Source organism: Lacerta agilis, chromosome 3, assembly GCF_009819535.1.
Source record: "Lacerta agilis isolate rLacAgi1 chromosome 3, rLacAgi1.pri, whole genome shotgun sequence".
Lineage (NCBI taxonomy): Eukaryota > Metazoa > Chordata > Lepidosauria > Squamata > Lacertidae > Lacerta > Lacerta agilis.
Window position 1 is genome coordinate 67,363,433 of NC_046314.1, and position 13,535 is coordinate 67,376,967.

The 13,535-nt window shown below is 42.2% G+C and overlaps 1 protein-coding gene across 1 annotated transcript in view; it reads right to left on the bottom strand.

The window, feature by feature from the left end:
- Positions 1-808: 808 nt before the first annotated feature.
- Positions 809-13,535, bottom strand: part of PRKN (parkin RBR E3 ubiquitin protein ligase) — a 494,073-nt gene continuing 481,346 nt past the window's right edge. The window contains 4 exon segments of the mRNA XM_033144126.1: positions 809-2,921; positions 3,165-3,212; positions 3,215-3,281; positions 10,182-10,268. Coding sequence (XP_033000017.1) covers positions 2,812-2,921; positions 3,165-3,212; positions 3,215-3,281; positions 10,182-10,268 — 312 coding nt within the window. The 3' untranslated portion in view covers positions 809-2,811.

Consider the following 13,535-nt stretch of genomic DNA (forward strand, 5'->3'; position numbering starts at 1 on the left):
TTTTTGGCATTATAGAACAAATGTCATTGCAAGAGGCTTTGTGCATGGGCTAAGCACTGGAAAGACTGTGGACCACCTGGATTCCAGAGTAGGTTGGATGGATATTGACCTCTATATGATAATGAATGAAAAATCTAGGCCTTGCAAAAAATTTCAAAGGAGAATCCATTTGTTCCTTGGTAACACCCCTATTTTTGTAGTCCAAGTGGAAGTCTGCAATAAATGGCTTATAATAAATGCAATGAAGGTAGGCTTGGTTAAATGAAACAAGACATTAGATGTTGTAGATAGCAGACCAATAATTAGTAAGACCAAATTGTACTGTGTTCACATCTGAATTGTGGAACTACAGAGCAGCTGATTACAAATCCGAAAAGGATGCAGGTATTCATATGATCATCATCATTTGTTCAAGACCAATGATCTAAACAAGACTAACGTGTTAAAGATTACCCGCATCATCTGCATAAATACAAAAGTTTCAGGATCTAAGTCACCAAGAAGCACTTTAATGTTGGGCACCCTTTCTAGTAGTCCAACAAGAAGCTCTTAGAGCGTAGTGCTATGCATGTTACTTGGACAAATATCTTGCTATGTTTGCTATAGACTTTATACATTTTCTGCTCATAGTTCAATGGAGCATTGCATCCCAAAGGAAGCAGTTCAAACACTTACTACATTTTACGGTATTCACTCTGTGTATTCTCCTTGCAACTGTTGAACAGCCTTAAGAGTACAGAGTACTTAAACAGAATCCAGCCTGTAGAGATTCAAAAAGTGATGTAATAACATGTTCGGAGAACACCTGGAAAAGTAAACATATGAACTTTATTATTTTCTTTTGATGCTTATCCTGAATTTCTCAAGCCAGACATCACAAAGAGAATTGATTTGATTCAGCATGAGAGCAAACTTCTTTGATTGTGCATCTTATTTCTGTGAAAAGTAGATTCGCTGATATGAGGAAGAGATAGTGTTGGACTCTGATAAATGACATGTACAGAAGCTTATTCCCTAATCCTTTCCCATTCTTTTCTTTGTTTTTTGGCAGTCATAATTTCAGACACCTAATAAGTCAATTTCTTGAAAGAGTGGCTTCCATTTGTCAGAATTTGCCAGTGTGAAGCTATTCATGTTAACATATTAACCTGATGGAGAAGTGATTGCTAATTTCCACACTTGATCTTTTTTGAAGCTTCCTTTCCCAAGCTTCCCTTCCCTAACTGGGGTCCAAGACTTGAAATAAGTCCAACTAGGGAGGAAACTGAGGTTTGGGAAGGGGTCGTGGGCCGAAAAGCAACAGGTAGAGGAATGGCTAGGAAATCCCCTTCTGCCTGTCACTTTTCTTAATCACCCCCATCCTGCTTTACAGCTAGTCGGTGGCAGTCTGCATATGAAGACATGGATCTGTTGCCATCCTGTCTTGTTCCACTCTTAAATTGTTAGGCATCAATCATCACCAACATATAGTATCCAGCAGGCATCAAATTCCTTCCTGGATCAGCCAAACTGTGCCTAAACAAACTCAGACTTTGGTAACTTAAAAGCACTGATCTTTGATTAAAGCAACCACTAAGGTGTTTCTTGGCAGTTGTAGTACAGTACTGTACATATTTATGGAGTAACTGCCTAGATCCATGTGAGAGATGCTGTGCTGCCCATAGGATGGCTTGTGATCCAGCAGAGGTGTCTGCTAACCTAAGAGGGGGGCCCTTTCCCACTGCAGACCTCATGTCACCTTCCATAATATTCTGGAAGGTCCCCCAATCCTTGGGACACAGGGGGCTGCAGCAGAGAAGGGAATTTGTAGGAAATCATTTTGCCTCTGTCAGATAAAAAACAGAACATTCCATGAGCAAGACGGCAACAGTGGATTTTGACTGCACATACAACACGTTTAAAACACAATGTTTTAAAACATGAGCTTAACTTTCATGGAGGCCTGTCAAAAAATGAATTACAATTCCAAATATTGCTCATGTAACACTGTAGGTCTAACTACTGTTTGCCAAGCAGAACACATGAGGTGGAAATTATCAATGCCACATGACTTTAATGGATGTTGACATGGAAACATAGTGTATGAAAGTGGAATCAATGTATTAGGTGACTTATCATAGCATATGCTGAAAATGCAGATGTTACAGGAAATAATGCTAAACAGTTCCCCAAAATGTAGCATCTACAATTTCTGCTATGCTACAACTGAAAACTTGTCTGAGAAGAGACTGGGCTGTTCTAAAAAATGCGAAAAGGTCATTCGTTTTGAGGCAAAGTTGTGAAGAACTCAGCCCAGCAACAAACTGAAACAGTGACTGACATAAAACCATAGCGGTTTAAAACAGCTTTGAGTAAGCCACTTCGGCGTAAGTCTCGATCATGTGTGGCCAATAAAATACTTAAAGAGATTCAGTCTTAGATAAAAGAACCAAACCCATTAAGAGATAAACTGACACTGGTAACACTACCCATTTCCCCAGAGGAGGAACACCACTAGGGGGTGTTGGTGGAGCAAGGGGTAACGTACTAGAACAAATGAAAGCACGAGCCCTCTACATTTTTCATGTCATCATGAATTTAGGAAGCATAAGGGCCATCTGAACAAATCATTGTTCATTTACCTAGATATCTGAGCTAATAAATAGGTGTTTTCATTAGGTGAATTCCTTAATCTGGGGCTAATGAGGAATTCACTCCCTGAGCAAGGAGTTCAGGATTTGACCCTGGTAGAAGGAGCTGTGGCTTGTGGGTCTACATTCTAGAGTACCGGCATATTGTCATATGAGCTGTTTTTGCAGTGTTGTTTGGTGATCAGTCAAACCAATGATCGCCCATGCAAGTCCTGTTCCCCTCTAGGCTACAGTTCCAACACCACTCAAATCTGCACTGAGGCCGAGGACACTTCATATTCATGCATCCACCTGGAAGAAAAAACCAAAAACGAAAAATAAGAAATTGTAAATGAGTTCATAGGCAAAAGTGGATGGATGACCAAAAATTAAAATAATGGGCATATAATATTAGAACTTAATATGCTTGAGGGTATGGCCTGGGAGAGAGGGTCCAGGGAGAGACCAAGGGCCTGATAGAAAGGCTTTTGTGCAACATTTCGCCCCTGGGCCTAACGTCCCTCCCCTGAGCTGTATTGATCAGTATGAACTTACCATCCTTTTCCACTGGAACATGACACTTAGGACATGGCTTCGTTGTTCTTTGATTGTTTCTTTGGATGCCTCTTCCCATCGAGCCTGTAGGGCTGCATGCTCATCAACTCCATATCCCTGTAAAGGGGGAAGAAAAGATGAACAGAATGCTGCTCAAGCAGAAAACAGGACGTGGCTGTTTCTTTCAGTTTGATCCTCCTATGCAGAAAATGAAGAGGGCAGATATTACTTGCACCTGACCAGACTGTTAATCTCTTGCCACAAAGCCAACATAGAGTCTTGTAACACACTGAATTCTCTCTGTAAGGAAGATGTGAAGAAAGCTCTGCTATAAGCCAGAATATCATCACCACGGTTGAAGAGGGCTTGGTTTTGTACCCATTTTACAGAAATAAGACTAAAGAGGAAAAGACCATCAATATAAATCCATCAGTAGGGTCCTCCTTTCCATCTGTTGACTATGCCTGGTTTATATGTATCTGGGCTGGTGATTGGCTTCAAGTCATTTGCCTAATCAAAAGGAGAAGCATCAGGTAAACTGGGTGTTCACATGGAATGTCCAGCTCCAAAGTGATGCTGCGTCCATGATGGAGGGGACAGGGGACTGCACCCCCTACAATACAGAAAATGCAGGTGGCCTAAAAGGGGATCAAAATGTGCAACATTGGTGTTATCAGCACCATGCTCTAACCAACTGAGCTAACTGATGTTGACATAACCTTGTACTAAGTTCTCCTCTTTCCTTGACATCTTCCTCCCCTTCTCCAGTACGACAGATTTATTCTTTATGCTGTTTCTCCCAGTGACATTTCATTATGCCGTGTTATTCCCCCCTATAATAACATCAACCAAGCTGCAAGCACACAGAAATAATTGCATCACTTCTGCATAACAAAGCGCTTGACAATTTATGAATTTTGTAACTTGATAAATGGTATTACGTGACTGGGTATTATTATCTTAGCAAAACAAATCAGGGCCAGCTTATATATTCACCGTCTTCCAGGAACCACCACAATTAACTTGTTTGGGAAAGCTCATCGCAAAATCCCACACTGAAGCCAACTTATGAAATTGTGACTACCAGTTATGCATTGCTATATGATTATAGAAAACCATCACCTATGTGTAAAAGACCGGCCTTCTCAATCATGCATACCTGCGGCAAAAACAAATTAGACAGCTGTTGTTCAGCAAGCATGAAGCATCGCTTGCTCAGCAATGACTATAATAGTCATGAACTTCTTGCCATCTTCTGGTGATGGCAAGAACTGCAGGTTGAAAGCAATTCTAGATGATCAAGCTCTCTTCTCAACCCGTTTTGCAGAGCTTTTCGTTTTCCCATCAGGACATGCTTTGGAATGATTAACAGAATCTTTCTGCCTTTCCCTAGCCTGCTTTTACATGAAGAGAAATGATTCACACTACAGTAAAATAAATGTTATGAGATTTGAAAGGGAAATGTTTAGCGTCTGTGCCAGAAAGTTACTAGAACAACTAAGGATGCTTCCAGAGAAGCTGTTTATAGAACATTCATCCTGACTCGCTTGCACAAAGTTTGTGGGTAGGTTATATGAAGCAAATGTTATCTCAAGCTTTGCAGTGCATTTCCTCATCCCTTTCCTTATTGCAAAAAGTACAATGGGAGGGGGGCTGGTTTGTTTCATAAAAACACCAAATCAGCTTTACTTGTGGAACCTGAATTTGCCACTATGTGATTGAATTCCACCCCAAAAAATCAAGGGTCTGGAAGTTTTAAGTGTATAAATAGTAGAAAACCTAAGCCCACTTTGGGTTTACATCCAATATATCATTGTGTTTAGGAACACCTGATCTTGACATAAGATGTGGCTACATTAAAAACGTCCTTTTTTGAGCTTTCTTCAAGTGTATGTGGGGTAATCTAGTAGAAGAGGAGCACCCCTATTTCCTCACTTGTGCTGTCCCTCTTTGGCTTCCACTCGTGTGAGGAAAAAACGAGAAAGGCAGGACAAATCCTGTGTACATTGGCCCAACTACATTAAGACAAAGGTTCATCTAGTCTAGCATCCTGTTAGACAGTGGTTAGGCAGATGCTCATGGGAAGACTTTCTTTTCCAACTATGATTGCTGTTTTGATTTAACTGATGAAACACACCTCTGTCAGCTAGTCCTTGGCCTGAGTGTACACAGAATTTGTCCTGCCCCTCTCGTCAAGTGAGTGGAACCCAAGAGTGACTGTACGAATGAGGAAGTAGAGGTGTTTCTTCTTCTACTGGATTATCCCACATACATTTGAAGAAGTTCACAAAACGACTGTTTTCACAATAGGATAGGAGAGCAAATACTGCAACCAGTCCGTTTTACATACCTTTGCAGCTAGTGCCAAATTATGATGCCATCTCTTGAATAATCTTGAAATATATGTGCAGGTAAGCATAGAATAGAAAAATACTTGGCAATGCTACGGTAGTTAGCTTCTAGCAGGCACTTGGCGTATATCACCTAACACAAAATACTTTCTAAATGGAATCAAAATGGCAGATAAGATTCAAACTGTCAAAAAATAAACATTGTAAAATTTTAAGACAGAAGGCACGAAAACAGTTTCATTGCATTTAATAAATCCTTGGATCACTCAATTCCTGTAAGGAGTATGAGAGGCCTCAAACAAATTTTCTTTAGCTCTTAGTAATATAGTGCCCACCATGTGGTAAAATACTACAGATGCACCAAAGTAAAGCGGAAAAGCCCACAAGTCACTGAATGATTAAATCTCTCTCTCTTTCAGTGTACATGATGGAAACTCTCCTTTGCTGTGTCATGAGAAGTATGCACACGATTACAATAAACATTACATTTCTAGAGGGGTAGCCATATTAGTCTCCAGCAGCAATATTAAAAAGTAATACTACGGGTCACCATCATTTTGGACCAGTAGGCACATTTGAATATCAAGAACATGCTGTGGGATCCAGTCACAAAATTGCTACCCGGGGATCATGGCATAATACAACATGGCTGCTATGGGGGCAGCCATAACCGAAAATGAGAGAGAGGGTACAGTCATTGCTCCCCCAACCCAGACAACATTAGGTTACCATGGGAAGTCTGCTATGTCCTGCTAGCCTTGATTGTGGAGCTCACACAATATTGTTCTATCTCTCTCACACAGTGATGCTGCTGCTGTCTAATAACAACAGGGAGCATTCTCCAGTAACAGGATAAACATACAAGGTGCCACACACTCACTCTGATGCACAGGCTCACTGCAAATATATAGTTCACAGAAACACACGCCTCTCCCTCCCTCCCTCTCTCTCACACACATCTCTCTCCCCCTTCTCTGCCCAAGTGCAGCTTTCCCTCTCTCACAGACCTCATCAGCCTGCCCATGAGTTGGCCTCAGGGCAGCAGGATCTGGAAATCTGGGAGGGGCAGCACATCTAGTCTCCTTGCAGTGTGCCCTATGCTTGTTGGTATCCTCATCTTGTGCCTCTGCTGCACATCTGTTTTGCCTCTACCAGTAAATGTCCTGGGCCAGCCCTATACAAACAAGGACTGTCAAGGAAAACTTGCAGGAAATCAAAGCTATCTTTGTCATCATGCTACATCTGGTGCAATTGGCATTGGCCCAACTTTAAACAAATCATATATTTATTTGCCTCCTAGCTGTGGCTTTTTGGAGGATTCAGCATACATAATGCGTTATTGTTTTCTTATAGCAAGCTTCTCTAGGTCCCTACGCAAGTAGTTCAAAGCTGCCCATCCTCTGCAGTCCTGTACATCCAACACAGCAAATGTTGATCAATCACAACACACACGTAGCAACCTGCCTTATACTGGGTAGACCTTGGGCCCATTAGCACATTGTCATTTACTGAATGGCAGTAGCTCCCCAGTGTTTCAGACAAGGTTTTAGTTTTTACCAGTCTCATATGGAAATGCCAGGGATTCAGCTTGGCATGTTTTGTAAGTAAAAGCATAAGCTCTGCCCCTGAGCTACGGCCCCACTTTATGGTAGTTGCCAAAAAATTAAATGCAATTTTTGGAAACAGGGGGTCTGTATGCACTGTACATACTGCTTGGGGGGGGGAAACCTGATGTTACCCAGGTGGTGCTGTGCTGTGGGTTAAACCATAGAGTCTAGGGCTTGCTGATCAGAAGGTCTGCGGTTCGAATCCCTGCCACGGGGTGAGCTCCCGTTTGCTCGGTCCTGCTCCTGCCCACCTAGCAGTTCGAAAGCACGTCAAAGTGCAAGTAGATAAACAGGGACCGCTCCAGCAGGAAGGTAAACGCCGTTTCCGTGCGCTACTCTGGTTCGCCAGAAGCGGCTTAGTCATGCTAGCCACATGACCCGGAAGCTGTCCCTCGGCCTATAGAGCGAGATGAGCACCGCAACCCCAGAGTCGGACATGACTGGACCTGATGGTCAGGGGTCCCTTTGCCTTTTTACCTTTTCATTACAGATAGGTAAGTATTGATATCTGAGATGAAGGACTTATTAACATATATTTTGGCATATAATGCCTACTTTTGATCCTCTGATTTCAGAAGGACGAATTCATGCAAGACCAGAGGGAAACCCCCTACTCCCACAACTATAAGCACAACCACAGATTGCTGAGATGTGGGTGAAAGTGTTGGGCCCATATTGCTGAACTATTTAAGTGTGTTCAGCTTCAAGATCACAATACTGTTGTAGCAACAAATGAAAGTGAATTTCTCAGTATTCTACTGCCGACAAGTTGAACTTTAAAGAACTTCCATTTCATTAGGATTAATATACAAATTGGCTCGCTGCTTTACCCCATCATGCTGTATCTCCATGTTTATGGCTTTTTAATGGGTCTTGACATTATCTCAGCATAATTGTATTGAAATAATCTTACCCACAGTTTGGCATTTAGCCTCATAGGGTGAACAACAGGCCTCAGAACTACTATGAATTTTAAAGATAATGATCAGTTTATGATATTCAGCCCAAAGAAGCCATCCTGTTTGAAAATTCTCTCAGTACTTGGAGAAACAATTTATGCTGTTAAATTAAGTCCCCCTTTTTAGTTCCAACCACAAAAGTGTCCTTTGTAGCGAATTAAATGCAAGTTTGTTGGCAAGAAAAAGCTGACAAACTTTTCAGAAATGTGTGTCAACTAAGTACAATCCCAAAAGGCCTTTCAAAGAGGCCACATCTGTGCTAACCAATGACACTGTTCTGTAAGTTTCTAGAGGAAGAAAGCAAGGCAACTTTTAAAAAAGCAATGAAATCAACAGTATGGCCAATTCAGCAACTACGTTGAGTGCAAAAACATAGACATAATCCGTAACACCTTTTTAGGCCCCATAATATCTGAAAGACCACTTCTCTTCCTGCAGACAGTCTTAGATGTTAAGATCAGCAGAGAAAACCCCCTTGGTTCTTCCAGTGCCCTCTGATGTTTGAAGAGGTGATGGCCCAGGACAAAGGGTAGCCCCTAAGTCAGTGTTTTTCAACCTTTTTTGGGCAAAGGCACACTTGTTTCATGAAAAAAATCACGAGGCACACCACCATTAGAAAATGTTAAAAAAATTAACTCTGTGCCTATATTGACTATATAAAGTAATTCTCTTGAATTTTTCAATTTTTCCCGCGGCACACCAGGCAACATCTCGCGGCACACTAGTGTGCCGCGGAACAGTGGTTGAAAAACACTGCCCTAAGTTGTGGAATTCCCTTCCCATAGAGGTATGTCTGGCATCTTCATTATGTAGTCTTTGTATGCTGAAATCACACCTCTTCACTCTTGGCCTTTGACACCCAAGATACATATTTTAGGACCTATCCCATTCTCTTGATGATAATATCTTTTAATTGTTTTTAATATCATAATTTTAAATTGTTGAGACCTATCCTGGGACCTCATGGTGAAGGTTAGGTAAGAAATCTAATCTAAAAGTTATTTCTCAAACTTCTAGAATTCAGATCTCCTTCTAAACTATCCTTAGAACCCACTGGGCAGGGCTGGCTGCATGTCTGTATCCCCAGGTCAGGAAGGCTGATGCTTGAGAGAGAAGTTTGTTTCAGCAATGAAGTAGCTCTGACTGAGAGCTTATACATGAATCAGAGGCTTCACTCCTTTCTAGCTCTCAGTCAGGCCCTGATCCAAGCAGGTGCTTCTATGAGCTCCCCCACACAACTATTCTCTCTTGAAGCTAGCCAGGCACTTTGATGACAGTTTTGAAGTTCCTGCCTGGTTGACCATCTGCCCTGCTCATGTGGTCCTGGTGGAGATGACCTCCTCATCTGAGGAGATTTTAGGTTTGAAGTCCGGACAGGGCTGGACTCTCACACACCCCAAGTATGCAGAGGCCCTTGGCATTGTATTTTCTGGTGGGAAGACCCCTGTGCCCCACCAGCTCCTGGTGGCAGTGGTAATGACAACAGGCAGCAGGAAGCAACAGCATTCCAGTAGGCAACAAGCACCTGGGTCTATACACTGCCATATTAACTTCCTTGACATAGTGCAAGGGCATCAACAGAAATTAAAATGGCGGTTCCCAGACCCAGTCACTCTTAAAAGGCAGAGAGCTGAGCAGGTGTCTGTAGTAAACTCTGCTTTGGTGCTGCAACCCTGTCTAAGAATACTGCATGATGATGCTGAGCCTGTCATGGCAGCCATCTCTTTGGCAGGTGAACGTACAGAATCCTTGCACATCATCTCATCTGCACTGCTCACTACTCTATATACAGACGTCTGTGGAATGGGGCACTTACTCAGCACTGGAAATAAAAGGTGGAGAAGAACAGGGCTTCTCAGACTTCCCCCAAGGCAGCCAGCCAGGAAGGAGACACATGGAGAGAGGGGCAGTTACCATAATGTTCCTCTGCATTTCTGTGTCTCTCATGATAAGCAAAGCAATTTTGGTGGTTGCAACTCTTAGCCACTGCAAAAAAGTGTTTCGCTGTGTCTACAACACAACCTGATCCCTCTCTGGAAATTCATGACCTGGTGTCCCTGATTGGGCTGGAGCTAATTTTCTGTGAAATGTGCTATGTACCTCTTGGGCTGTGGCTCCTTGAGTTTCGAAGAGTGTGCGGCATTCTCCTTCATGGTATTCTTCCTTACATTCACGGCAGAACACAAACTGGAAAAAGAAGCCAGAAGACATGAGCAAACATCAGAGATAGAGCCATGATACTACCATCGTAGAGGGTTGCACACCAGCTGATCTATCGTCTTTCTCATCCCATTAACTTCTCATCAGCTCTTCTAATCATGCATCTTATTACAGTCTGCTCATTAACACAATCCCATTTATTTGTATAATTTTCTGCTAGGAAATAAAATAACTATAGAAATTGCAGATATCCTTTGCAGACTAGCGACCACAATGAAATAAATTTATTTTAGGACAGTGATTTGGAAACTCAGTACTGGGGGCTAAATGTGGCCCCAAGTCTCTCTATGTGGCCCTCAGGACTCCCCAGTTGGCAGACCCCCTGAGCCACTTACTAGTCCTGCTTTGCAATTCCTTGGGTGTTTTTGTTGGGCTGGGTTGTCACCTTGAACTCTGATAATTCAGATGGAGGATACAGAGGGGTGTGTATGTTAAGAAACCAGCCTATTGTAAAAACAAAGGTAAAATTCACATTATTGTTCTGCTCACTTTTGCCTCTGGCATGTGGCCTCTGGAAAGTTGCCCAGACATAATGTGGCCCCTTGAGCTGAAAAAGCTTCAGCATCCCTGCTTTAGGATCCTTTTTGGGAAGCTGGCAAAGCAGAACTGTGCTCTAGTTTCTGCTCTTCTGTGGTTTCCAGCAACTAGTATTCAGAAAGGCAGACCACAGTCATCATGGCTATGAGCCACTGATAGCCTTTACTTCCTTGAATTTGTCTAATTCTCTTTCAAAGCCATCCAAGTAAGTGGTCCACTGGCTCCTTTCATTACTACCTAAAAATTATTCCTATGTCTTACGTAATGAAGAAAGCTTGCCTTGACATGCCACTGATCTTTGAACTATCATTTCCCAATTAATTTCACTGTCCTTGTTGGCAAGAGGAAAAGTCAATAATGTAAAATGGCATTTTTCATCCTATTCTGGAGTTACATAATCTTGACCCACCTTCAGAGTTCTAACTGAAGGATTTCTCAACTGTTAGCTACACTGACAAGCCAAGCTGATAAACCACTCTTGATTTCTCGATACAGAGCTGGCTCTCACAAATAATGAATAGACATATCGGCAGCACTTGACACTAAAATGTTTATCTGCCTCATGTCTCATCTTTGCAGTTCCATTTTGCACTCTGTCACGCTTCTGTTGTCACTTTAAGTACCATAGGAAATCACAATTCATTGCAGCACTGCAGAAATGAAGCTTATGCAAAATGAAACAGAACAACGGGCTGAGTCCACTCTAAAGCACTCTTTGCATGGGAAGACTGAAGAATTGAGGACCAAAGCACCAGAAGAATGCACTCTGTTGTGCCAGTTTTTGCTGTCTTGAGAATGGGATACAGCCTGTACATTTTCTGGAAAAATGGAAAGCTCTTTAACCTCATAGACAGGATGAAGAGAAGAAACAAAACACTCCCCCCAGTCAGTTAGCTAAGGAAAGGGTTGATGTATTACGGCTTTTAGAGCTCTAAAAGAGCATTCTGGGAAGACATGTTGAAACAAGCCTCATTCAAACAGGGTTCTGACCATTGCTGGTGAGCAGTAAGTTTCTCCAGAAACTAGGGTAGCCTACATAGTGCCCTGCAGATGTTTTGAACTACAGCTTCCATCAGCCCTAGCCAGCATGGCTGGTGATGAGAATGAAAGGTTAGCAGGAACACAAGACAACTTCATTCCCATTTTATTGTCTGTCCTTAGAACGACCAGCTGCATCCACCCAACAGTGGCTTTGGTAAGAATGGAACAACTTGTCCTATGGAGATACAGTGTGCTTTGACTGAGGACATGTTCTCAACCTGAATCAAGTGAAGCTCTTTCAAACTTGGTCTCTTTGGTCTGCTGGATTTCATTAAACACCTTCACTGGACAACAATGGCTCTCCTCATGCCTGGCCCTACCTTCATCATCCCTGTGGTGTAGGCTCCTGCAATTTCTCCATCTTAGTTCTCAAAACTCCATTCTCAGCTGGCCATGTACTGATTTAGCAGGTGGAAGGAGTGAATGGAGCACTACTGAAAGCCTGAACAATGTTCTTTGCACACAAGCTAGCTTTAGGCATGGCTTGCCTGGTCTAGGTTGTTTTTTAGATTATTAATGGAAATGTTTTTAATAACTGTTTTATTCATGTCTATTTCTTATGCTGTGAAACTGCTCTGAGGGCTATGGTTGAGAACAAATATATAAATAAATTACGTACTTCCTATGCTCACTGCCAGACACAATGTAGATTGACATGATCATGTTTTCAGGGGTTGACAGTGATTATCATGCAGCTGTCTGATCCAATGATGGCTCTACTATGAGCTGCCTATCTAACGTGCCAGCCATTTGGGGGTAAATGGGCAATAGCTATTGATGGAAGTGATCATCATCTATCTATAGAATTAATGGCTTTTAAAAAATCCAAGTGTGGACTGGAACATGTTTTTTTTTTTTTTACCGTAGACAGTGTGTGTGTTGCTTTCTTGCAGAGTTTCTTATCTGTTATCGATTCCAGAAGAGCGGCTGGTTTAGTCTACAGCAACAAAAACAGACAAAAGTGCTGTGGCCCAAGTAGTTAATGAGTCAGTCTCTAAGGTGCCGCAACTTCATCTGTCTTTTTAGCACTAATAAAATGGAGGTAAAATTGAAAGACTCAACATAGTTAATCCAGTGGCACCAGGCCTTACTGAATCTCTTCTTATTCAGCTTACAACTAATCAAAACACGACTTCTAAGCATTGCCTTGGCTCATTACCCTGACCACGTCACCCACTTTCTTTGCTTTCCAGCTTCAGTGCTTTCTCGTTTTCTGCAACAGCAAACACCCACCTCCTCCCCTTTGCTTTCTTGGTCCCTCACAGCTCCTTCCTCCAACTCACCTATGCTCTCCCTTAATGTGACTCAGCCAATAAGGCTGCTCTTTAATTGCCCCTCTCATTACATTTACAGGCAAACTCCTTTAATTGCATGTCTTAATGTGTATGAGAAGGGGTCAGTGTCTTAATACATCACGTCTTCAATGCTCCATGGTTTGATATGCTCAAAAGCATCTTGTTCATTTACAATATTTAGAAGCTGCCCTAGGACAAAAAGTGTGGCTAAGAACCAATAATAATAAACAACAATAACAACAGCAAACAGTGATGTACATACAACTCAATCTTACATAGGAATTATGTATTTCCTCTAGGGATGCGGGTGGCGCTGTGGTCTAAACCACTGAACCTAGGGCTTGCCGATCAGAAGGTCAGC